This window comes from Neoarius graeffei, chromosome 9 (assembly GCF_027579695.1).
Source record: "Neoarius graeffei isolate fNeoGra1 chromosome 9, fNeoGra1.pri, whole genome shotgun sequence".
Lineage (NCBI taxonomy): Eukaryota > Metazoa > Chordata > Actinopteri > Siluriformes > Ariidae > Neoarius > Neoarius graeffei.
Window position 1 is genome coordinate 15,155,606 of NC_083577.1, and position 27,113 is coordinate 15,182,718.

A 27,113-nucleotide genomic window follows, 5' to 3' on the forward strand; every position below is an offset into this window, starting at 1 on the left:
GGTGTTCCAAAGATAAATTCCAACCATTCAGCTCTTCAGCTCTTCTATCTTGCAACGTTGCTCCACTTAGGTTTCGTTTCTGTCGGCGGCTCCAGCCCGACTTTGGACGCTCATAACTTGGGCAGGGGAGGTCCCAGCCTCCCCAAACTTGGCAGCCAGCGACCTCTGCCCTCTCCCCAACAAACCAGTGCTGCCAGGGCGGGCTAGCCCCGTGCCTCGGGACATAATTCGCCCCGAGGCGAGCCGCGGCGCTCCACTTAGGTTTCGTTTCTGTCGGCGACTCCAGCCCAACTTTGGATGCTCATAACTCGGGCAGGGAAGGTCCCAGCCTCCCCAAACATGCAATGTTGATGTGTTACTGCCACAAATAACACAGGCACGAACTTGTTCAGCCATGTTTTCAACTTGCTGTTAGGTTCTCTTCATGAGCTACTGACAAGATGGGCTCTGCTATCTCTCCTCACGCTGAAATCTGAACTTTCTTCCTGTGGGCGGTTGCAAGCCAAGGTAGGCGAGGCCAAGAATACTAATTTTAGAAGTGACGTAAGTTCGTAGGGCTTTTTCCAATTCGCTCGTTTTTCCGACTATTTTCGTTCATAAGCTAATACAGGGAATGGGAGTAGAATTACATTTTCACATGCAGCATGCATATGCAACTCGGAGTGAACTATGGTATTTCAAAAAGAGCCAGTATTAAACGTTTTTGGTGGAAGGGCACCTTTAATGTGTTCACCGTCTGTGAATGGCTTTCCATGTTTAGCTATGCAGTGAGAAATTATATAGCTAGCTTCAGTGGCATTGTTTTTAGCTGAGGCAAAGACTTTTAAAGTGTGGGCTTGCTTCCCATATCTGCACACTGCGCGTGAGATTGATTCGTCCCTATCTGCCTGATCTTTGAAAGTCTTTTTGTGCTTTGCCTCGAAATGATGTTTAACACTGGATGTTCGACACACAACACTTTCAAAACACAATGTGCACACAGCACGGTCCCTCTGAGAAACAAACCCATATTCTTTGGTCCACAAGGAGAGGAAAGCCCGAACAAAGAAGCCCGGCTTCTTTGCCATCTTAGCGCAACTGCTGCATCAAGTGGGCCCATCTCGTGAGAAATATGGGGAGGGGGCAGTTTTGCCAGATTGGGTAGTTTTAAGTGCATTTTGGCGGGTTTTGAACATATTTTGGGCTGGAAAACATCAGCAGTATCTGGCAATACTGGGAGGGGGGCGCTATATTGTTGTATAGTCATGCTAAAAGAGCAGGCTCGCCATGCAACAGCGAATGACAGTTCAAGATGACGTTTGAACATTTTTAATGTGTTGAATAATTAGGTTTGTGTATCATCATCAGTGTGCCACTGGAAATTCCTCGGCGTGCCAGTTATGGCACGCGTGCCTAGGGTTGCCGACCCCGATCTAGGTGTAACACACAAACCTGGTTATAAATTTAATACATTTGAAGTTCTTAAAACTAATATAATGTATGTAGCCTCAAAAAATAAGTCTACCCAGTCAATTCCGTTACTTATTATTTACAGACCCCCGGGGCCATATTCTGAGTTTTTTTCTGAATTTGCAGATTTTATCTCAGACCTGGTTACTTCCTTAGACAAAGCTTTAGTTGTCAGAGATTTTAATATTCACTTCAGTAACCTAAAGGACATTAGACACTGGATGCTTATTAACTTCCTTCTGCTTAACTCTGACAAGACTGAAGTGCTTGTACTAGGACCACATGCAGCTAGAAGTAAGTTTTCTGATTACACAGTAACTCTGGATGGCCTTTCTGTTTCTTCACATGCAGCAGTAAAAGACCTCGAGGTGATTATTGACCCCAGTCTTTCATTTGAAACTCATATCAATAACGTTACCCAAATAGCTTTCTTTCATCTCAGAAATATTACTAAGATAAGAAATTTAATGTCACTACATGATGCAGAAAAACTAGTTCATGCTTTTGTTACCTCCAGGTTGGATTATTGTAATGCCTTACTGCAGGGATGGCCAAACTTTTTTGCTTGAGGGCCACATAAAGAAAAATATGAGCCGCCAAGGGCCGATAGAAATTAAAGGTGTCTTTAAGACTAGTTACAATGTTTTTTAGACTGTGCAAAACATTGTATTTTTGTTGCAATAGTAGCCTACTTGATATGATGTGAATTATAGGCCTACTAAACACATAATGATGTCTGAGTACTTGATTAAGTTTACAGTACACACCTTTACTTATCCTTGGTTTCATTCAAATAAACATTTGAAAATCTCAGAATGTAACCTGAAATATGTAGAATGCAACAGGCTATGAACATAAATGTCTGAGTGAACAACACAGAGGGTCAAGGCAGTTTCAACACTTCTGAGAGAAAGTGGCTGTGTAAGCTAATGTAGTTTGGTATAATGTGAATGGCTTACATAAGAACATAGCCTAATAAAACAATCTACTTTGGTATAAAATGAATTTCAATTAGCCTAATAACTGACAATGTCACAAAGGTCTGCAAATAAATAAATAACACATTCACATGTAGCCCAAAGGGAGAAAAGGAAAAAGGCAGTACAGGCAGTGACATCAAGAAAACATGCCTGTGTATAGGCCTAATCTTAGTGCTTTGTTAAGTAGCCTAACTGAAAATGGGTCACAAAGGTGCAACAAGACTGATGAAAACATTTGCAGGTAAAAAAAAAATTGCAATGTCATTCAGTGGGAGCAGTGATGCTGAGTCTTAGACTGAAGAATAGCTGGTAGGTCAGGAGTAAGCCTTGATGTTGCGATGCAAAGAACGTCGCAGAGATGTCTGTCGGTCAGCCTCGTTCTTAGTCGGCTTTTTTTCAGAGTCATAAGAGAAAATGTCTGCTCGCATATGTATGTAGACCCGAACAGACTAATCATTCTTGCAGCATGGCGCTTCATGAGAGGAAACCTGGTCTTATCCAAACTCTGATAAAACTCTGGTGGGGGAGAAGCTGATGCCGACTTTTCAGTGAATCGTCGCACTGGATCTCAATAACTTCCATCTGCATACGCTCATCAACATCTGTCACGTCAACCGAAAATGGTGTTGTGAATAGTTTCATGTCTTTCTCAATGACCGAAAAATCCTGAAAGCGCTTACGAAATTCTGCCAGAAGAGATGTGATCACCGATACATATTTATTTTTTTGGGCAGAGATGTTGGCATTCGGGAAAGCTATCTTCAGCTCCAACATTGTGGGGAAGTGAACTACATTGAAGTCGCGTAGTTGCGCCTCTAAAAGTTTGAGCTTGACACAGAATGCTTTCAGGTGTGTGTACAGGTGAGAGACAAGTTGATCTTTGCCTTGAAGGCTCTTGTTCAGTGCGTTAAGATGGCTGGTCAGATCTACCAAAAAAGTCAGGTCTGCCAACCATAGGGGATCATCCAGTTCGTGAAGAGGCTTGCCTTTCTCTTTCAAAAACTGGTCAATTTCCAATCTCAGTGAGTGAAACCTATGCAGAACGGTGCTGCGACTGAGCCAGCACACATCTGAGTGGTAGATGACGTCTCCATATTCAGCTTCAACTTCAGACAAAAAAGTTTGGAACTGTCTGTGATTGAGTGCCTTTGCACGAATGAGACTGATTGCTTTAACCACTGTGTCCATCACATCATTCACCTGAATAGTCTTAGCACAGAGTGCTTCCTGGTGGATAATGCAGTGCATTTTTACAGCCTCACCTCTGCTTTTGCGAACTTTTCTGCACACCATAGAGGCCATCCCATTACATTCGCCAGTCATTGCTGGGACCCCATCTGTGGTAACTCCACACAGCTTGTCCCAGGGCAGGTTAATGCCATTAATCGCAGCCGATACAGCCTCAAAAATGTCCCTACCTGTTGTGGTACCTTTTAGACTCCTAAGATCAAGTAACTCCTCGGTAATGCCAAAGTTAATGTCAACGCCTCGTAAAAAAATCAGCAGCTGCACTGTGTCTGTAGCATCGGTACTCTCATCACACACAATTGAGTAAAACTCAAATGCTCTTGCCTTGTCTGATACTTGCTGATTCAAGTTAGCTGAGAGGTCTTCGATTCGTCTGGCAACTGTTTGTCTGGACAAACTCACATTTCTGAAGTCCTGAATCTTCTCTGGACACATTATCCCGGCAACTTTAGTGAGGCAGTGTTTAACAAATTCACCATCTGAGAAAGGTTTTCCATGTTCAGCAATGCTAGCTCTGGTGCTGTTTTCTTGAAGTTTGTTGGCACGAAAAAAAAATGCTGCTGTTGCGCTAACAGGCTAACTGTCATCTGTTTGACTTTTCTCTCCCTCTCCAGGCCAGTGTATGAAGTGTATGACTGATGTTTAGTTTCATAGTGTCTTCGAACATTATAGTCTTTCATCACTGCTACAGACTCCTTGCAAATCAAACACATTTTCCCTTAATCTCTACGAAAAAGTATTCATTTTCCCATCTAGTCTGAAATTTTCTACACTCACTATTTTTCGTCTTTTCACTTCCATCTTTTGTCAGTTACTGTGATAGCGCATATAATCGCTCATCTGAGTGCTTTGCTCGTCTCCAAGGCAACAACCAATAAAGTAAACATCAGTAACGTGAGCAAACGTGAGTAACTCAACCAAAGAGTCTAGAGCGGAGCCAAATCTTGCTCAAAATTGCAGCGCCACTCAGTGTTGAAACTAAAAAGTGCAATGTACTCAGACTGACATTACAACGGGCCAAATTACAGTTTAATTTTTCTAATTCATGGAGGGCCACATAAAAGAGAGTGACGGGCCGCAGTTGGCCTGCGGGCCGTAGTTTGGCCACCCCTACCTTACTGTCTGGATGTTTCAATAAGTGCATAAACAAGCTCCAGTTAGTTCAAAATGCAGCAGCAAGAGTCCTTACTAGAACTAGAAAATATGACCACATCACCCCTATCTTATCCACACTGCATTGGCTCCCAATCAAATTTCGTATTGTTTATAAAATATTACCATTGACCTTTCAAGCAATAAATGGTCTTGCGCCATGGTACCTGAGCGAACTTCTGGTCCTTTGTGACCCGCCATACCTACTTAGATCAAAAGGTGCAGGCTATCTGCTGGTACCTCGTATAGTGAAGGCTACATCAGGGGGCAGAGCCTTTTCTTACAAAGCCCCACAGTTATGGAACAGCCTTCCAAGTAGTGTTCGGGACTCAGACACAGCCTCAGTGTTTTAGTCTAGGCTGAAAATATATCTGTTTAGTCAAGCCTTTTGTTAATAGTGTTTATGAGGGAAAGGAGTAGATCTGGAGGGTCCTCAGACATAGTGTTTTGGTAAACTGTATGTATGCTGTCAGTCCCCCACTCGCTTGCTCACTCAAGTTTGTTGACAGTGTAGTGGCTGCTGCTTATGTCCCAGGGTGCCCTCATGCCTGTGTTACCTTCTGGCTCTCCCCTTTTACTTATGCTGTCATAGTTAGTTTTGCCGGAGTCCCTGCTTGCACTCAGCACAAAATGTATACTGTTCTTACTTCATCAGGTGACATTGGGCATACCTACCGTAACAACCTGTGTTTTCTCTGTCTTTCTCTCCCCCTCACCCCCATCTGTCCCTCTGAGTCAATCCTAAGATCGAGATACTGACCTCCTCTGCTCCTTGGACCTGCCTGATCCATCCTGACACCCTACGTCTGGTTGGAGTATCATCACATTGCTCCTGTGGAGGACGGCCCCATATGGACAGTTGAAAGTCACATTTGGAAGATGCTCTGAACACTTACAGTAATGCTTTTATGGCTGAGGACTACAGTTGACTTGCTAACTTTAGGACTGCAGTTGTCATGAACAGTTTTGCACTCAAGTTTCCATCAATGAAGAGTTATAACATCAACAAAACTGACTTCATGTTAAAAATGTTATAATCACGTTGTCTGTTATCACCCAAATGAGAATGGGTTCCCTTTTGTGTCTAGTTGCTCTCGAGGTTTCTTCCTCATGTCGTCTGAGGGAGTTTTTCCTTGCCACCGTCACCACAGGCTTGTTCATTGGGGATAGATTAGGGATAAATTTAGCTCATGTTTAAAGTCATTTAAATTCTGTAAAGCTGCTTTGCAACAATGTCTCACTGCATGAAAAGTGGGATTTACGGGAGCAAACGGGACTGTAGATTTCTGTGGAATTTCAGGTTTCTGACAATTTACAGCAATTTGCAGGCAATACTGAAAACTGCCGTGAATTGTCGGAAATGGATGTGTAACTTGCTTTGGCAGTTATCCCCCAATGACCCCCCTTCCCCTAAGCCTAGGGAAGGCTATACAAATGCAAATCAGGATAGCAGGGGGAGTTCCCAGGTAACATTTTACTAAAAGGTATTAACTTATTTGCAAGAATTGTAGAATTGTAAGCTTTTTAAAACTGAGTTGCTGCACACAAGTCAAGTCAAGAAGGTTTATTGTCATTTCAGTCATATATAGTACACAGTGAGATGAAAAACTTTTACTAGTACTAAAAATAACAAAGACATGAATGCAACAATAATGTGTTTCAACAGTGTACTGTGAAAGTAGCAGCCAAGGGTATATGTCTATCAATAATAGCAACAGTACAAAACCTGTATATTGCTGGAATATTGCTGGAAAAGGCAGTGAGGGAATTAACACAGAGAACATTTCCAAGTATCCACACAAACTGTTTGATGCACAGAAGAAGCGATGTGATGGCGTTATCAGAAATCTTGAAGGTTGATTGCCATGACAAAAGCATCATGGCCAGAAGTTTCATCAACAAGTCTTCTGGTTTTTCACTTCTGGACTGATCACTTCCATGCCCCTCTCCATCTTGTATGTCTGGACAGGCTTCACTCTGCTCCTCAGCAAGGCTTTCCCCCTCTTCAGTCACATACTCATCCTATGCAAATGTAAAACACACATTTAAATTCATATCCATGCAATAAATTACAATGCATGCAAATGCCCACATTCGACACCTCAAACGACCATACTCAGTGCATGAATATGTCTATGTCAGAGTGAATAGGCCATCATTAGCATGGCCATTTTAGGTGGTGTTTACATTAGACCGTATCCGTCTCGTTTTTGTCGTGGATCCACTGTCCGTTCACATTAAAACGCCGGGAAATGATTCCACAGGCGGAACAACTTGAATCCGCCAGGGCCCACGTATTCAATCCAGTTCGTATCTGATCCGGTCCTGTGTAAACATTGAGGAACGACGAAACGCTGTGCTGAGCTCTAGCTGACGTCGTCATTGGACAACGTCACTGTGACATCCACCTTCCTGATTCGCTGGCGTTGGGATCACACACACAGCGGCTCAGTCCCGAATCACTGCTCGTGCACTTCACTCGCGCGCTCTGTGAGCTGCGCAGGGCCGGAGTGCGCACCCTCCAGAGGGCACTCGCTGTTCAGGGTGGAGTGATTTGGAGCGCAGGAGGAAGCGCTGAGCCGCACTGAGGTTTATTTACACATTTCAACTTATTTACCTCCTTCAGGCGCTTAAACTCAGTGAGAACATGAACATCACAGCCAAGTATGTTTATCTGCTGGAGAAGGTGTTCGCTTGCCATCCTTCCACTTGCAAGTGGTGAGTGACTTGCACATGCCCGATATGCACTGGGATCATGTGACGTGCCGTCTAATTAGTCATGTGATTAGCATATCCGTGTATTGGCATTGCTGTGTGCACGCGAATCGTGTATTGGCGTTGCTGTGTGCACGCGAATCGTTTTAAAAATGTTAATCTGATGAGCCGCTGATACGGTCTAATGTAAACACCACCTTAGTATGAGACCAGTCAAATGACCACAGTCAGTGCATGAATATGTCCATGGCAGAGTGAATAGGCACCGTTCGAACTACGGGGGTACTCGGGGGATTCGAGATCCCCTGAAACAGACACGAGATCCCTTGAAAACATGATTTGGGAAATGTTGGGGGGGGGGTCTCTAAAATATTGGCAAAATGATGTTTATTGACATAGCAATCGTGTAACGGGAAGCATTTGCATATCCGAAGTGTTGTGTTTACATCAAAGATAAAATAAACCGATATGACAACGACTGCTGCTGCCAGGTTGGGGACACAAACTAGTAGAAAGAAGTGTGCCAACACACTTCTTTTCTACTAGTTTGTGTCCCCAGAATTTTCCCATTGTTACCATTGTTAATGTTCCCATTGGTATCATTGTTGACGTGAGGTTGTTTTTTGAACATGCCAATTTGGACACGATTTCCCCTGATGAGTTATGACTTCAGACGCGATGTGTGTGTGGAGGTGTGTAGTCCGCGTAATATGTGCGTAAGATAGGCTTCTCATGTGTTTGGAGATCCGAGCTCTGAGACAAGTGCAAGCACCCCCCCCCCCCCCCCAAGGGAAAAAAAGGGACCCCCCGAAAATATCGGCATAGTTCGAACACTGTGAATAGGCCATCGTTAACATGACCATTTGAGTATGAAAAGATTGTGAAACTATAGTTTAAAAAAAAAATCATATGCATCTCAAACTGCTGTTAAAAGAAGCCTAATCTGTGGCCTCTATGTTTATTTCAGGGGAATCTTGAAATTACTTATAATTGAATTGTTTAATTCAGTCAGTAAGCAGGAACTTCATACTTCTATATTCAAAAATATCCAAAATGGTTTATATCACAAACATGCGAGCATGTATAACAATAACCTCGCATGTGATTGGACCAGGACCAGGCGGTCATGGGCGTGGCTCATACAGTATAAACAGGTGTAGCTTACCAGGTAGTTTTCATGTGCTCCGGAACTTTCTCTTGGTTTCTTGGATTTTTGCTGCTTGGTGATCTTCAATGGCTGGACGGCGCCTCGCGTTCTACTCTCCGTCGACTCCTGTGCCTGGACACGATGGACCTGTGTCGGGAAGTCCGCAGACCGACGAGAGAAAACTGCTGTCTGCTCTCAGTGGGTTGTCTCGTCAGATTGCAGAGCTGACTATGTTCGTAACCGACAGATTCAACTCTATGGACGACAGATTCAACACCGTGGAAGACAGATTCAACACTGTGGAAGACAGATTAACTGCTTTGGAGGGACGTAACTTTGGGGAAAACGCAAACTCCAGGAAGAAAAGACGGGTGCAGAGTCCCATGATTGTGGTAAGAATTTGTCCGGTGTCTGCTAGCTAAGCTAAATAGCCTAAAAGTAAACATAGCAGCTAGCCCAAGCTAAAAGTAGCCAGTAGCTAGCTATGAGAGACAAGTGACTTAAAAACGTTGTTTTGTTCTTTTCACAGGAAACAGTACGCCGTCTTCACAACTCGGAGGCAAACACTAGGCGATACGAGCCGGCGCAAGGGTAAGATTTAAAGAATATGCTTTCATTCTGTATGAGATACGTTAATAGATGCAGATCCTAGCCTGATCCTAACTGTAGCCATCTTGTTTTCACAGACTAACTTTGCCTCATAACGAAGCCGTGACAAGCTATTTAGTGCGGGCTTTGTCGACAAATCCAAATCTTCATGATGCTGACAAAAACAACATTGTGTGTAAGTAACAACTATTTCACTAAATATTATGGAAGCCTATACTGTCCTTTCTCTGCTGTCTACACTTCCCTTCTTCCTTTCCCTTATTAAGCTTAGCCTACTGCTACGTTGTTAATCGTACTCTCATTTGTTTTTCTAGCTGCCTGCAAGACGTATTATGAAACCTTATGCAGGAGCTACAGGTACCAGCAGCCTGATCTTTCGTTGCAGGCGGAAGCAATGAAGAAGTCGGCTCGTAGTCGCTCCAGAAGAAAGAGGGTAAGATTTTTCAGTTTTGGTCAATGTGACTTTTTTTTCAGTGTTTTTCATGTGTTGTGTCCATACGCAGTGCATTGCTCAGTACTTATTCTCTTTATCGATCGTTTTTACAGCTGTTTGACGCAAGACGAGGTGTCCTTGCTATGGACGAGATGGATGTATGGCAGTGTGCTACCGTAGACCTGATGTCGGATGAGGAAGATGGGGTGGTGGATGGGGTGTCTGGCTGGATCGTTAAGCCTCCGCCGTCCCGTAACCCGGAGCTCAGCGAACTCTGTGCTACGCTGCAATCAAGGCTTGAGGCAGATCCGAAGTACAGGGCAACCCACCACAGACGACTGCATGTCGGTCCGATGCCGCCTGCTCCCCACAGCTCAGAGACCGCAAGCATGCACTTCATGGAGCTGTAGGACTAAAATACGCCGCTTATTTGCTTTTGTTTAGTTTTGTATCCTGCACATCTCTCTTGCACTAGGCTATTTATCACTGAATGTATAGGCAACTACTGTTTGTCTTTGACCGAATGCTGCCATTTTGTTTATTTTTTAATGTCTTATACTCTGATTTTGAAAATAAAGCTCTTTTTTGATACAACGTTCCTTGCAAATTTTCCTTCCTCAATAAATGTGTGTCATTGATAGGATAACAATGACATGAATATACAGCATCATAGCTAATCATAACCACAACATGTATGTTGTGGTTATGATGACCCAGGGTGACCAATAGCCTAGGCCTAGTGGCATCTGCCAACCAATCACGAGTGATTTCTTTGGTTTAAAAGTAGTGTTTTCATCCAATACTGAGTGAGGAAATTCGAGGCAAGCCAGGCAATTCTCAGACCGTATGTGCGGTTTCGCTGCTATTCATGTGCAAATAGGCTACCCCGCGAGTCCTACGTCAGTGGTACACTCCCGGCAATTTTCCAGCCTGCAAACGCGGACGCCGCAGGCCGTTAAACTGCTGTTAACTGCTGAAAATTGCGAAGATTTGCAGGCATTTACAGGGACGGAAATCCCACTTTTCATGCAGTGTCTATTGTTAAAAGTGCTATAAAAAATAAACTTGACTTGACTGCTAACACTGTACTAATCTGCCTGTCAATCTCCCATTCCTTTTTTCCCCTCGCTCATGAACAAGACCCCAAGATACTTAAATTGCTCCCCTTGAGGCAGCAACCTACCCCAAACCTGGAGAAAGCATTCCACCCATTTCTGGCTGAGGACCATGGGCTCTGATTTGAGAGCCAATTCTCATCCCATCTGCTTCACACTCAGCTGCAAACCATCCCAGGGCATGCTGGAGGGTCACAGCTTGATGAAGCAAAAAGGACCACATCATCTGCAAAAAGCAATGATGTGATTCTAATGCCCCAAACCAGAAACCTTCCACTCACTAACTGTGCCTAGAAATCCTGTCCATATGAACAGAATCGGAGAAAGGACAGCACTGGCAGAGTCCAACACCCACTGAGAACAAGCCTGATTTATTGCCAGCAATGTGAACCAAGCTCTCGCTCCATTCATGCAGGGACCTAATGACCCGTATCAGTGGACCCAGTACCCTATACTCCCAGAGCACCTCCCACAAGACTGCCTGAGGGACACAGTCATATGCCTTTTACAAGTCCACAAAGTACATGTGGACTGGTTGGGCAAACTCCTATGAACCCTCCAGTATCCTGAAGAGAGTTCAGTGTTCCACAATAAGGATGAAAACCGCATTGTTCCTCCTGAACCTGAGGTTCGACTAACGGATGAACCCTCCTTTCCAGTACCCTGGCATAGACCTTCCCAGGGAGGCCGAAGAGTGTGATCCCCCTAAAGTTGATGCACACCTTCCAGTCTCCCTTATTAAACATGGGAACCACCAGTTTGCCAGTCCAGAGGCACTGTCCCTAACCTCCACAATATCCAAAGCCTTCAGGAAGTCAGAACGAATCTAATCCACTCCTGGAGTCCTGCTGTTGAGTTTTTTTTTAAACTACCTTTTCCTTTTCTGGAGGTATCCAGATGCGAGAGACAGACAGGGTTGGGCTTCAGTCTGATCAAATCTTTTTTTAAGGCATGTACTTGAGTGCTAAAAGACAGCACAGACTCTTTTCTCTGTCCTCGTTGGACCAATCGTGTCACTTGGTATTTATTATTTTGGTTTGTCTTTTAATACAGAAAATCAGGAATTCCATGTTTTTAGGTATATGTTGAAGTAATGTCATTTTTTTGTGGTGCCTCTGCAAAATGTTGCCTTATTGACAATGAATGAATTTGAATGAATGAATGACAATGGATTTTATTGATATCTATGACCTCTCCAGGAGACATGAGATTACAAAAAATACACATTCATAAAAAACAATGATATTTGAATAATACTGGTGACTTTAAAATTGATGGTGTTTTATATTGGAGCAACTGTTAGTGGCATTAAACTGATGCATGGTACGGAAACACACACTGAAAACAATTCTGCTTGAGCTCAGACTTAAACAGACTTTCTGAAAGCCTGCTATGGCAGAATTTATAAGGAACTTTAGAGAAGACTAGGCCCCAGGTCATCGGAGAGTGGCTGTATGCATAGTGCAACTCCCTGTTTGCAGACTCTTTTGTGTTAGGATAAACACACATAACTAGGTGCATTTCACTGCACTGTTTTGAACTTTTTTTTTTTGCTAGTTCAGTAAGCTAACAAGGACTTTTGAACCCTACTGTACTGAATGCACCATTACAACAATGTGTCTGCTCTCAGTGGGTTGTCAACAATTGTTTTATACCTATGTGTTGATAATGGTAATATTTCTCAATCATCAGCTGTCAGGGGGGCGGCACGGTGGTGTAGTGGTTAGCGCTGTCGCCTCACAGCAAGAAGGTCCTGGGTTCGAGCCCCGGGGCCGGCGAGGGCCTTTCTGTGTGGAGTTTGCATGTTCTCCCCGTGTCCGCGTGGGTTTCCTCCGGGTGCTCCGGTTTCCCCCACAGTCCAAAGACATGTATGTTAGGTTAACTGGTGACTCTAAATTGACCGTAGGTGTGAGTGTGAATGGTTGTCTGTGTCTATGTGTCAGCCCTGTGATGACCTGGTGACTTGTCCAGGGTGTACCCCGCCTTTCGCCCGTAGTCAGCTGGGATAGGCTCCAGCTTGCCTACGACCCTGTAGAAGGATAAAGGGGCTAGAGATAATGAGATGAGATCAGCTGTCAGGTTATAGTCCAATGAAAATCCATGACCTTGAGCTTGACATTTCAAGGTCACTCAAGGTCAAAGAGCATGGTGCCAAATGAAAGGCCATATGGGAGTTCCTATATGCTCATGATAGTAAACATTTGTCTATCGGCAACCGTTTTTGAGTTATAATAGGTTATTTTGACCGAAAGGTTGACCTTTCCAGTGACCTTGACCTTCACCTTGACCCAATTACCCCCAAAATTTAATCAGGTAATCTACGGACCGGGCGGCACGGTGGTGTAGTGGTTAGCACTGTCGCCTCACAGCAAGAAGGTCCGGGTTCGAGCCCCGTGGCCGGCGAGGGCCTTTCTGTGCGGAGTTTGCATGTTCTCCCCGTGTCCGCGTGGGTTTCCTCCGGGTGCTCCGGTTTCCCCTACAGTCCAAAGACATGCAGGTTAGGTTAACTGGTGACTCTAAATTGACTGTAGGTGTGAATGTGAGTGTGAATGGTTGTCTGTGTCTATGTGACAGCCCTGTGATGACCTGGCGACTTGTCCAGGGTGTACCCCGCCTTTCGCCCATAGTCAGCTGGGATAGGCTCCAGCTTGCCTGCGACCCTGTAGAAGGATAAAGTGGCTAGAGATAATGAGATGAGATGAGATGAGATGAGATGAATCTAGAAAATTTGAAGTCAACCATCTACCGTAGATGCTAGATTGTTAACAGACAGACACACACAAACAAACAAGGTCAAAGGTCATGGTGCCAAATGAAAGCCCATATGAGACTTCCTATATGTTGATGTTATGCCCGGCTCTGCTGTGCTGTGGCTGTCTCATTCCTCCTCTACATAGTATACATGGTTGCCTGGTCTTCCAGCTCCCAGGCTGCAGGGGGAGCTGGTTAACGTGGCTGTGTGGGCTATGGTGGCCAATTTGCCAGCTAATTGAAGCTCATTGGGAGGGGGTTTTAAACACCTCCTCCTGGGACGCTCGTTGGTCATTTCCTGCTCCGGCTTTGGCTGCTCTGGCCCCTTGTTTCTAGGGCTGACTATGGTACATGTGGCTTCCTTTTTTATTCTCTCTCTCCCTTTACCTTTTTACACATTACCTTTCACAATGCTGACTTTCACCACATTTTTGGGGTCTCGTCTTGCCATTTTAATCCCGAAGTTTTGTTGTAGGATAATTTAGTTTCTCTAGAGACTTTGAACTGGCATATTTTTGACTAGGCTACTCCCACGGCTATGGTAGAGTGTGAAGTGTGTAGGGTTACGTCATTGGTTGCAACTTTATGAATGAATGGAACGTAAGTTGGGCCTGCCGGCTTCTCGCTGTGTTTATGTTGTGGGAGATCTACATCGTTTGTAAGTGTAACGTTAATATATGAGTTGGGAAGAGTTGAGCGGAATTGAGGATATAGTCCAACCATTTTTGTTTTCCTTGTTTTTGCAAAGTGTGTTTTGCGATCCTGTAGCTGGGTATCAGCATGTAGAGCTTAAGTTAGCCCCATTCTAGAGCGCTGTAGCGCTTGGGTTAGGCCGCAGTGTCACTGGAGCCTGGACCTTGGGCACCGCCGTGGATTACCGAGCTGGATCATTTTACGGGGCAGTTCGGCTCCAGCGGTATTGTTGAGTGAATCTTTTGGTTTGCTGATCCTCAGTTCTTGGGCTCAGTGTGAAGATAAGTTAATCTAGTGCGGGGTAAATGTTTAGAGGGAGCTCTGCTGTTACTGGGTTACGTGTATTGCAAGCCACTTTGTGTTGTTATGGTTGGTAGAGTTAACCTGAAAGACAATGGTTATTGATTGATTTATTTGAAGTGTTTGGTGTGGTTTTTTTTCTTTCTTGTTGTTGATCATTAAGTGATAAATATTGGGAAATGAGCATGCTTGAGGCTTTTCTAGCAGCGCCATCCAAGAGTTTGTTGGTAGCCTTAACTAAAGACCAGTTGTGTAGTGTAGCTGACCATTATGTGATTGACTTAACATTGCTGAAGTCCACAAAGAAAGACAAACTTCTTGTATTTATTTCTGACTGTTTAAAAGATAAGCAAGTGCTGCCTGGTGGTATTTTGCGGGAGCACGCAGGTGAGGGAACGTCTTCATTGAAAACCCCTGTTAGTCCAGAGATGCAACCAGTTAAGCCAAAGGAGTTAGCATTTGAACAACAAAAAGAATTGTTGAAAATGCAACATAACTTGTTAATGGAACAAAAACGGTTGGAGGCTAGTGAATGGGAAAAAGATCAGTTGGAACTGGAACGAATTAAAAACCTAGAGCAGGGTCGTGTAGTAGAGCGAGAACGTCTTAAATTGGCAGCCAAGGGGAAACTCGGAAGGGCCTCCTCACCATCAGGCTTGGCTAATATGGTTAAATTCCTTCCCAAGTTTGACGAATGAGATCCTGATGTGTTCTTTTCATTATTCGAAAATGTAGCTCTTGATCAGGAGTGGAGCGATGAAGATAAAACACTACTGCTACAAACAGCTTTGATTGGGCGCTCGCAGCAAGCTTTTATTGCGTTGTCACCTTCCGAAAGGAAAAACTATTCTTTTGTTAAGGAAGGAGTGTTGAAATGTTATGAATTAATCCCTGAAGCTTATAGGCAACGATTTCGTTTATGGAGGAAATTCGATAATCACACATATGCGGAATTGGCTAGAGATTTTAGTTTTTTCAATCATTGGCTTACAGCTGAGGGCGTTGAATCATTTGATACTTTGCGTGACTTGATTTTAGAGCAATTTAAAAATCTTTTGCCTGATCGAATTTGCACATATGTTAATGAACACCAGGTAAAAACAGCAGCAGAGGCTGCTGTTCTTTCAGATGGGTTTGCTCTGACCGATAAAAATCAGGTGCGAGATTTTGTGCCACATCAAGAGTATAACCATAGAGGGCAGCGCTTTAATTGCATTAATGCTGATCCACCCACTATGTTTGATTCAGTCACTCCAATACACTCTGATCAAGCTCAGAATCATAATGCAGAAAATAGGTTTGTATGTCATTTTTGTTTGGAGCCAGGTCACTTCAAAAGAGATTGTATGAAAATGTTGAATGAACGTAAAAAGAGGAGTGCTGAGAGAGGTAAATTGGGCCACTGCACGTTCTCCATCCATGCTCCGCATCAGAATAGGTCGAATTTAAAATCTGATGTGTGTGCATTCATTCCATCAAAGTCAGTTCATCAGTCACAATGTGCTGTGTTTAACGAGAACGAAAATGTTAATGTGCAAAATGATGAGCGTGACAAAACAACTGTGGCCGACATGGCGGACTATGTTCCGTTTGTCACAGAGGGTTTTGTCTCGCTGGTTGGTGACTTGCACAGAGTTCCAGTGAAGATATTGCGCGATACTGGTGCGTCTGAAAGTTTCATATGTCAGTCAGTCCTGCCTTTCTCTTCTACATCTGACACTGGGAATGTTGTGTTAATTCGGGGAATTGGGCTTCAGGCTTTTCCAGTGCCGTTGCACAGAAAGCAGTTGTTTTCTGGTTTTGTGAACGGTGAAGCATTAATTGCGGTGCGTCCATCTTTGCCAATAGATGGAATTGATTTGATTGTGGGAAATAATCTGGCTTATGATTGTGTTTTCCCTGATCAAGTTTTACCCCTGCCTGTGGTCAGGACTGAGGCTTTACCATCGGCTGAGCCAGATAAGTGCATTTTGGATTTTCCAGTGGTTTTTACAGCGTGCACTGTGACATGCGTGATGGCGCACGCGCGGGCTGCAGAACCGTCTGAGGTATCCAACACCACTTTAGCTCAGATTTTTATTCCCGAATTACCGGCACCTCAGTCCCATGAGAACATTGTGAATGCCCAGAAAAATGATCAGAGTTTGCAAAAATATTTTGATTTGACTGCTGATGCCAATCATCTCGATCATGGTTACTTTGTGCAGAATGACTTGTTGCTTCGAAGGTGGTCACCAACTGCAGACTCTGAGGTGGCAGATCAGGTTGTGCAGGTGGTGATGCCTGAGAAATACCGGGAGGTAGCATTAACAACAGCGCATGGGCAAATGTCAGGTCATTTTGGGGTGAGAAAGACCTACAGTCATTTGTTGCAGCACTTCTATTGGCCACGAATTAAAAGGGATGTTGCACGTTTTGTGAAGTCCTGTCACATCTGTCAGATAGCTGGGAAACCTAATGTTGTCATTAAACCTGCACCGCTACAGCCCATTGCATCCGTAGGCACGCTCTTTGAACATCTAATTATCGACTGTGTAAGGCCTTTGCCACAGTCAAAATCTAGCTGTAATTATTTGTTCACAGTTATGTGTCAAGCTACCCGTTATCCCGCGGTATATGCGCTCCGAACCATCACCACAAAATCTGTTGTGAAGTGTTTATTGCAATTCATGTCGATCTTTGGAATACTTAAAATCATTCAAAGTGATCGGAGGTCTAATTTCACATCAAGAATATTTGCTGCTGCGCTCAAGCAGTTGCAAATTCAGCATAATTTAAGCTCTGCGTACCATGCTCAGAGCCAAGGCGCGCTCAAACTTTTTCACGCGACTCTCAAGTCTTTGCTCCGTGTGTATTGTGTGGAGATGAAACGTGAGTGGGAAGACGGTTTACCGTGGTTATTACTGGCGGCTCGAGGGGTTGTGCAGGAAAGCACAGGCTTTAGCCCCAATGAGTTGGTGTTTGGCCACAAAGTGTGCACTTCGTTGTCTGTCTTGGCAAGTGACTTAGACACGTCTGACCCTCCTAAGAATTTGGCCAAATATGTCCATGGTTTCAGACGTAGGCTGTTTTTAGCGTGGAAAAAAGCCAGTGAAAATTTGACTGGAGCTCAGAAGAAAATGAAATGTAATTATGATCTCAAGGCTGAGGTGCGGGTCTTTAGCTCTGGGGATCAAGTTATTGCTCTTTTGCCCCTTCCTGGTTCTCATTTCGGAGCAAAATATTCTGGTCCATACACTGTTGTTCGGCAGGTTTCGGATGTTAATTATGTGGTCGCTACTCCAGAACGTAGAAAAGCTATACAACTTTGCCATGTCAATTTAATAAAGCCATATTTCTCTTCAGTTAAGGAGGAGAAGAAGGCTGAGGTGAGAGCTGTTGGTCTGGTTGCAGTTGAGGGCGCACCTCAGGCCTCTCCGGTGACAGCGGAGGATGGTGTGCACGCGCCCGACTCCTCAATCTTGCATGCACGTCTTAACAATTCCGAAACATTAGCGGATTTGGATGGTCTTTTTGGTCATTTGGAGTTGCAACAGCGTGAGGAAGTAAAGTTTTTAATTTCTGATTTTCATGTTTATTTTCTGATACACCTACCTGCACTAGCTTGATCGAACACGACATTGATGTTGGTGATGCAAATCCTATACGTCAGAGGTTCTACCATGTTGCTCCTGATAAGCATAAGAGTTTAGATGATAGTGTCCAGTACCTTCTTGATAATGGGCTTGCTAAACCATCTTACTCGAGTTGGTCATCACCATGTTGGTTTGTGAAAAAATTTGACAACACCTTTAGATTCTGCACTGATTACAGGACAGTAAATGCGGTGACTAAGCCAGACTCTTATCCTTTACCTCGTATAGAGGATTGTGTCGATCAAGTGGGTGCATCGCGTTTTGTAAGCAAATTTGATTTACTGAAGGGTTATTATCAGGTTCCTTTAACTCCTAGGGCACAAGAAGTTTCATCCTTCATTACACCTCCTGGACTTTATTCTTACACACGCATGTCTTTTGGATTGCGCAACGCCCCCTCCAGTTTCCAGTGGCTCATGAACCGAGTCATTGCAGGACTGGAGGGGTGCGCTGTATATATAGATGATGTGGTGTGTGATGCTGATACGTGGGAAATCCACCTCTCATGTATTCGTTCACTGTTTGAGCGGTTGGTGGCAGCAACCCTCACAGTGAATTTAGCCAAATGTGAATTTGCCAGGGCCACTGTTGAGTATCTGGGTAAGGTCTTGGGCCAAGGCCAGGTGTGTCCAGTCAGGGCCAAGGTCTTGGCAATAGACAAGTTTCTACCTCCAGTAACCAGGAAGGAACTTATGAGCTTCTTAGGAATGACTGGGTATTATAGAAGTTTTTGTTGCAATTTCTCCTCTGTTGTAGCACCATTAACTAATTTGCTTAAAAGTTCAGTGAAGTTTCAGTGGACTGCTGAATGTCAGCAGGCTTTTGAGAATGCAAAAGTGCTGTTGAGTTCTGCACCAGTCTTGGTGGCCCCAAAGCTGGATGAACTGTTCCAGCTACAGGTGGATGCCAGTCAGGTTGGGGCGGGTGCAGTCCTCTTACAGAAAGACTCAAATGGCATTGATAGACCAGTCTGTTACTTCTCAAGGAAATTCAATCGTTATCAGTTTAACTATTCAACGATCGAAAAGGAGGCTTTTGCCGTTATCTGGGCCCTCCAGTATTTTGAAGTTTATGTTGGTGGTGGTGTGCACCCACTTACTGTTTATTCTGATCACAACCCTTTGATTTTTCTTTCTTCACTCCAAACTTCCAACCAACGCCTTATGCGTTGGGCACTCTTCCTTCAACCTTATAAGTTATCCATTAGGCACATCAGAGGCTCTGATAACATCATGGCAGACGCCTTGTCTTGTGTGCCTGAGGGTTAGTGTTGGTTTTTGCTATCTTACCTTTTTCCCATTTCTTTAATGTCTTTCAGAGTAATGGTCTAGTGTAATTTTAGTATAATAAATCTTTTAGCATTTTAAAGTAATTAGTAATGATAAACATCTCTGGCCGTTTTCGAGTTATAATGGAAAATATGCAAATTTTAGCAATGACCTTGACCCCCTGACATTTGACCCTCAATCGCTAAGAAAACTATGAGAGATACCCCATCATGTAAAACCCCGATTCCAAAAAAAGTTGGGAAAAAGTACAAATTGTAAATAAAAATGGAATACAATGATGTGGAAGTTTCAAAATTCCATATTTTATTCAGAATAGAACATAGATGACATATCAAATGTTTAAACTGAGAAAATTTAGCATTTAAAGAGAAAAATTAGGTGATTTTAAATTTCATGACAACACATCTCAAAAAAGTTGGGACAAGGCCATGTTTACCACTGTGAGACATCCCCTTTTCTCTTTACAACAGTCTGTAAACATCTGGGGACTGAGGAGACAAGTTGCTCAAGTTTAGGGATAGGAATGTTAACCCATTCTTGTCTAATGTAGGATGCTAGTTGCTCAACTGTCTTAGGTCTTTTTTGTCGTATCTTCCGTTTTATGATGCGCCAAATGTTTTCTATGGGTGAAAGATCTGGACTGCAGGCTGGCCAGTTCAGTACCTGGACCCTTCTTCTACGCAGCCATGATGCTGTAATTGATGCAGTATGTGGTTTGGCATTGTCATGTTGGAAAATGCAAGGTCTTCCCTGAAAGAGACATCGTCTGGATGGGAGCATACCAGTATGTTGCTCTAGAACCTGGATATACCTTTCAGCATTGATGGTGTCTTTCCAGATGTGTAAGCTGCCCATGCCACACACACTAATGCAGCCCCATACCATCAGAGATGCAGGCTTCTGAACTGAGCGCTGATAACTTGGGTCGTCCTTCTTCTCTTTAGTCCAAATGACATGGCGTCCTTGATTTCCATAAAGAACTTCAAATTTTGATTCATCTGACCACAGAACAGTTTTCCACTTTGCCACAGTCCATTTTAAATGAGCCTTGGCCCAGAGAAGACGTCTGCGCTTCTGGATCATGTTTAGATACGGCTTCTTCTTTGAACTATAGAGTTTTAGCTGGCAATGGCGGATGGCACGGTGAATTGTGTTCACAGATAATGTTCTCTGGAAATATTCCTGAGCCCATTTTGTGATTTCCAATACAGAAGCATGCCTGTATGTGATGCAGTACCGTCTAAGGGCCCGAAGATCATGGGCACCCAGTATGGTTTTCTGGCCTTGACCCTTACGCACAGAGATTCTTCCAGATTCTCTGAATCTTTTGATGATATCATGTACTGTAGATAATGATATGTTCAAACTCTTTGCAATTTTACACTGTCAAACTCCTTTCTGATATTGCTCCACTATTTGTTGGCGCAGAATTAGGGGGATTGGTGATCCTCTTCCCATCTTTAGTTCTGAGAGCTGCCGCCACTCCAAGTTTTATACCCAGTCATGTTAATGACCTATTGCCAATTGACCTAATGAGTTGCAATTTGGTCCTCCAGCTGTTCCTTTTGTGTACCTTTAACTTTTCCAGCCTCTTATTGCCCCTGTCCCAACTTTTTTGAGATGTGTTGCTGTCATGAAATTTCAAATGAGCCAATATTTGGCATGAAATTTCAAAATGTCTCACTTTCGACATTTGATATGTTGTCTATGTTCTGTTGTGAATATAATATCAGTTTTTGAGATTTGTAAATTATTGCATTCCGTTTTTATTTACAATTTGTACTTTGTCCCAACTTTTTTGGAATCGGGGTTGTAGTGTATCAAGATGAACATTTTGGAATTGGGTTGAAGTAAATATGATGAATATGAAGGAAGATATCGTGAAAAAAAGACCTTTTTTGACCTTTTTGGTGACCTTGACTGGATGACCAATGTTGGAGGTCATATTTGAGACCAATAGCCATCTATCCTGAAAGTTTCATGATGATTGGTCCAGCCGTTTTCCCGTAACGTTGCTAACAAAAAAAACAAAGAAACCTGACCAAAAACAATACCTCACCCCGCTTACTCCAAAGCAGGCGAGGGAATTACATTGTTCTGGAACACCTTTACACATTTAGAAACACCTTTACACCTGCTCATTCATGTGGTATTGTGGTGCTTCATGGTTCCAGTTTGAGCAGTTCAGAAATGGTTGGCCTGTTCACAAACAGTCTCTAAAATTTAAACAGAATGTTGCAAAAAACTTAAACATCCAGAAGGTGGAAACCCCTTGTTGATGAGAAGGTCAGAGGTGAATGGCTATGCAGGCTTGAGCTGAAAGGAAGTCTATGGTAACTCAAATAACCACTTTGTACAACTGTGGTGAGTAGAAAAGCATCTCAGTATGTCAAATCCTCAGATGGACCACAATGGGTTCCACTCCTGTCATGTGATGCAGGTTAACATTCATCCACAATGATGGTCAGCAAACCAGCATGCATGAGGATTTCTCACACAGCTAAACAGTGGATTTACAACAGATGTCTCCTTTTTTGAAATGTTATAATATGCTCTTGAATAATAATTTTTTACTCTATTGATCAATGATAACCTACCTCTCACGTGATAAAGGTTTGGGTTCAGGACGGATGGCCAGCATCGCGGAACAGGAAGTGGAGGATGAGGAAGAGGATGTGGGGGGGGGGAATGGCTGGCGTGGTACCAGGTCAAGGTCGAGAGAGCCACACTTCCTGTTCAGAGGTTCGATGCCCGCGGCTCCCTGCAGGTCGCTCTCAATAGGACATGACCCAGCGCGGCTAAACACCTGAAAATCTGCCGCTGTGGCCCCGTGAATGGCTGCAGAAGAGGAGGAGGAAGTGGAGGATGAGGAGGACGCCGACGTGGAAGAGGAAGTAGGGTCGTGAGTCGGAGATGAGGAAGGTGGCGAGCGAGATTTCTTCTTCAGCAGCTTGAGGAGGACACCACTCTTTTTTTCTTTCTAGAGGAAAAGAAAAAGGAAGAGACAGAGAAATAGACATCGCACTCAACATTTACTCAGACAGGAAAATAAATGCTTATGCATCCAGTTCTACATCTACAACCAGTGGAGTCATTCCATGCACATGCTTACCTTTTGCAAAAAATACATCAACTCTGAGTGTTTGTTGTCCTTGTTTCTTGCTATAAGCTTCGTTCTGTTGATGTTAACCTTTACTAGATTTTCAAGACAGTAAAGGACAGTAGCTACACTGTCAGCCGTCAAGCCACTGTTACAAGATTAACCTTTCATTTCTCACTTTTTTAAAACTCTTTTTTCCAGAATTCTTTTGAAAGCTGAGAAATCTGAGAAACCATCTCCTGTGTGTGTGTGTGTGTGTGTAAATCGGAGCCAATTAATGCTGCATAATGAACCACACAGATGTATTAGACACAGCATGTGCCAGAATCTCACCGCTCTCGCCTGTATAGCTAAACTTGGCTGTGATCTAGTATTGCATACACATATACACAGTGTAGATGCTATATACACAAAACAAGACCATATGAACAGTAAGTAGTTTTGTGTAAGATATTGATATTTACCATTAAAAAAAAATCACAATAAATGATTTAAATCATCCAAAAGCAACAGCCTAAAAACAGACAGGAAAATGAGCATTTCCACCATTTCAGGTTTAAATAAGGGGATGGTGTAATAATAATAATAATAGATGAATTAGCTTATTTACTCGTGACATGTTATATTTATATTTTCTTGAATGTTGCTACTATGTTGCTTAAGAACAAGCTACTTGTAATGTAACTGCTTTTTGATCGGGGAATGATTCACAATTGTTCACTGTTTTCTTAAATAACACAGATTGTTCAAAAGAACCAAACAGATACGGTGTGATAAATTAGAGTCTCGTGTTTAACTCCTTCGAACATAATGTGTACAATTGTACACATGAAGTTCCATAGCATTTTTCCTTGTGTCCGAAGGGGTTCTATACAAACTGTACAATGCAAGTCCACAGGGTGAGGTGAATATTGACGCTTCAGGACAGGACAGAACTCTAAACTGACGACAGACGTCCACCCACCTTCTCGGCTTTCTTTTCCTCCATCTTGGGTGATGATGGACATTCCGGAGGCTCCACCCCATTCAGGTGGGTGAGGCCCAAGTTGAGTGAGCTAACTGGGTGAACCTGAGGTGATGAGATCATTGTAGGGCGGGTACACAGAGAGGTGGGGGATCGAGAGGGGGAGGAGTGAGGACTGCCTCCTGAGAGAGAGAGAGAGAGAGAGAGAAAGAGAGAGATGGGTTAATTTGTACTAACTTAACTAATTTAGGTATCAATTGTAGACTACATCTTTGGCCATTCCAAAAATAATTTATTAGACTTTATTAGATAAGCGGTAAAACATTAAAATAATAACAATTCTGTGTTTAAAGGAAACTTTGAGTCAGTCAAAAAATCAAAATAAAAAATAAATTCCATGTGATTTACTGATATTTATTTATGATTTTCTGTGATATATATGGTTTTGAACTCCTCCCTCGAAATATGTCAAAATGAAAAATCAGTGTTCACAAATTAAGCCATTTAATGGGAGAGAAGATGACAGCCTCCACACGGCCTCTCCTGCAAGTAATGAGAAATGGTGAAAGACCAGCTCATGAAACTAATGTCGCCACCAAATCGTCACGCTGCCAGACCAGGGCGCAAGAGGTCGGGGGGACGCAAGCTCACGTCAGGGCGGGCAGCCATCCCGACCATCAAGCGTCAGGATATGTTAGTGTTTCAGCTGAATGTCAAGGGCTTCACCACCGCCAAACTGGACATCATACGCCACCTCACCAACTCCCACGAAGTCGCAGCCGTCCTCCTTCAGGAGACACACTGTGAAAAAGCAGACTTCCTCAGGTTGCCCGGGTTCCACCTTGCCAGCTCCATCCTCAGTAGGCAGCATGGGATGGCCACCTTTGTTAGGTCTGACCTCAGCTGGACAGCCACAGGCTAATCTCCACCAGGCTCCAGCCTCGAGTGGATGTCCACGAGGATATAGACAACAAAGGTTGTGAATGTGTACAAGCCCCCACCATCAGTACTGTCCACATCAGACCTCCCGATTGCCCCGGCACCTGCCATCTAAGCCGGGGATTTCAACTGCCAGAACACCGATTGGGGTTACACCCATACAACACCAGATGGTGAGACACTGAGCGAGTGGGCCTCCACCGCCAATGCCTGGCTCCTGTTTGACCCCAAAGAACCACCAACCTTCTACTCCTCCAGATGGAACACATTCACCAACCCAGACCTCGCCTTTGCTGGGTTCCACAGTAATGACCCGATGCCAGAGAGAAGGGTCATTGACAGGTTCCCCCGATCACACCACCGACCGTCTGTCATCGGAATTCCATCACTGGTGCAGCCAGTCTCGGGGAAACCTGTCAGGAGGTGGAACTTCTGGAAGGCCAACTGGCATGCATTTGCTGCAGAGACTGAGAGAACATCCACCAGTCTTCCGGACCCAGACACTCCTGATGTAGGCCGCGTATGCGGCATCTACTGCGAAGTGCTGATAGGGGCAGCAAAAAAATCTATCCCACGAGGCTATAACAAAAACCACATCCCAGGTTGGGACGAAGAGTGTAACTACCTCCTGCGAGCCCACCAGCAGGCTGGATCAAGAGCTGAAGTGGATGCAACGGCACTTCTTGAGAAGCTGGATGTCACCCACAGGGCCAGATGGATGGAGGTCGTCGAGTCGATTGACTTCACTCATTCCAGCCGTAAGGCGTGGCAGACCATTAATCAGCTCTCAGGTAGAAGCACAACACCCCCTAAGTGCCCGGTGACAGCAAACGCCGTCACAGCCCAACTCCTAAAAAATGGCCGCTTCCCAGGTGCAGATTCCCAGGGCAAACTTTGCCCACCTAACATCTTGCGAGGTATCTGCCCTCTCCAGGGTGGCCAGTGTTAATGCCAACCTGTCAGGGAAATTTACATCAACCAAGCTCAGGGATGCCATATCCAAACTCAAACAAGGCAAGGCACCAGGCCCCGACAACATCCATTCAGAGTTTGTGATCCACCAGAGTGAAACAACATCTGCCTGGTTGTGCGCATCCTTCTCGGCGTGCCTCCAAAAGTCCAAACTCCCAAGGACATGGAGACGGGCAGCTGTCATAGCCCTGTTGAAACACAACAAACCCCCGGATGACCCCAAGGCCTACAGGCCAATCTCGCTGCTCTGCATTCCTTTTAAAATCTTGGAGAGGATGATTCACAGCCGTATTGAACCTGTAGTAGACCCACAGCTTCTGAGGGAACAGGCTGGTTTCTGTCAGGGCAGGTCAATGGTGGACCAAGTAACCCTGCTCACACAAGACCTTGAGGACAGCTTCCAGGCCAAAGCAAAAGCAGGGGTTGTCCTACTGGACCTGACCGCTGCCTATGACACCGTGTGGCACCACGGACTCCACCTGAAGCTGCTGAGAACCATCCCGGACCGTCATATAGTCAATTTCATCATGGAGATGCTGTCGAACCACAGCTTCATCCTCCAGACCAGTGACGGACAGCGTAGCAGGCTCAGGAGGCTGAGAAACGGGGTCCCACAAGGGTCTGTTCTTTCACCAATGCTCTTCAATATATACATCCTTGACCTACCTGCAACAACATCCAGAAGGTACGGGTATGCAGACGACCTAGCCATTATGCTGCAACAACCAACATGGAAGGCAGTGGAAGAGGGCCTAAACCAGCATTGGCGCCTGCAGCTCAGCATTGGGAAGACGGTGTCCGCAGCATTCCACCTCTGCAACAAGGAAGCGACAAGGGAGCTGGAGATTTCAGTGAACAGCAAACCCCTGAAGTTCCAACAGGCCCCAAAGTACCTTGGCGTACGCCTGGACAGGTCTTTGTCGTATAAACAACATCTCGAGGAAGTGAGGGCCAAAGTAACCTCAAGGGTCTCACTCATCCGTCGCCTCGCTGGTACGAGCTGGGGTGCCTCCGCAAAGGTATTACTTATCTCCACACAAGCCCTCGTCCTTTCTGCTGCCGAGTACTGTGCCCCAACCTGGAGCAGAAGCCCACACACCAAGATGGTGGATGCTGCCATTAACAATGCCCTGAGGATCATAACTGGCTGCTTGAAACCCACCCCCGTGTCCTACCTGCCAGTCCTAGCAAGAATTGCGCCAGCCAGCCTACGGCGAGAGGCTGCCGCCCTGGCAAGGAAAGCCCAGGAATATGATTGGCACCTCCTCCATAACACCACAACCATGGCAACACCTCCAAGCAGACTCAAGTCCCGACACCCATACAACTTGGCGGCCCAAGAGATGCTCACTTCTATTCCGGAGGACCGGTCAACTAAAGCCTGGCTGGCGGTGGCATGGAATTCGGCAGGTCAGACATGTATACACCACTACATCCAGGATCCTGGAGATGGCACTGAAGGAGAAGACCTACCGTGCCGGCAATGGACTCCTGAATTGCCTATGCACCGGGGTTGGCTGCTTCAAAGCCTCTATGAAAAAGTGGGGCCTAACAGACAGTGCAGCATGTGAGTGCGGGGAGCATGAGCAGACTGCCAACCACATAATCACCGCTTGTCCCTT

The 27,113-nt window shown here is 44.6% G+C and overlaps 1 protein-coding gene across 1 annotated transcript in view; it reads right to left on the reverse strand.

Annotated features, from left to right (window-relative positions):
* LOC132891471 (E3 ubiquitin-protein ligase SH3RF3-like) overlaps positions 1-27,113 on the reverse strand; it is a 378,551-nt gene that overhangs the window by 17,633 nt on the left and 333,805 nt on the right. Inside the window, exons 8-9 of the mRNA XM_060929049.1 lie at positions 23,581-23,762; positions 22,114-22,496 (exon numbers count right to left, since the gene is read on the reverse strand). Coding sequence (XP_060785032.1) covers positions 22,114-22,496; positions 23,581-23,762 — 565 coding nt within the window. The remainder of the gene's footprint in view (positions 1-22,113; positions 22,497-23,580; positions 23,763-27,113) is intronic.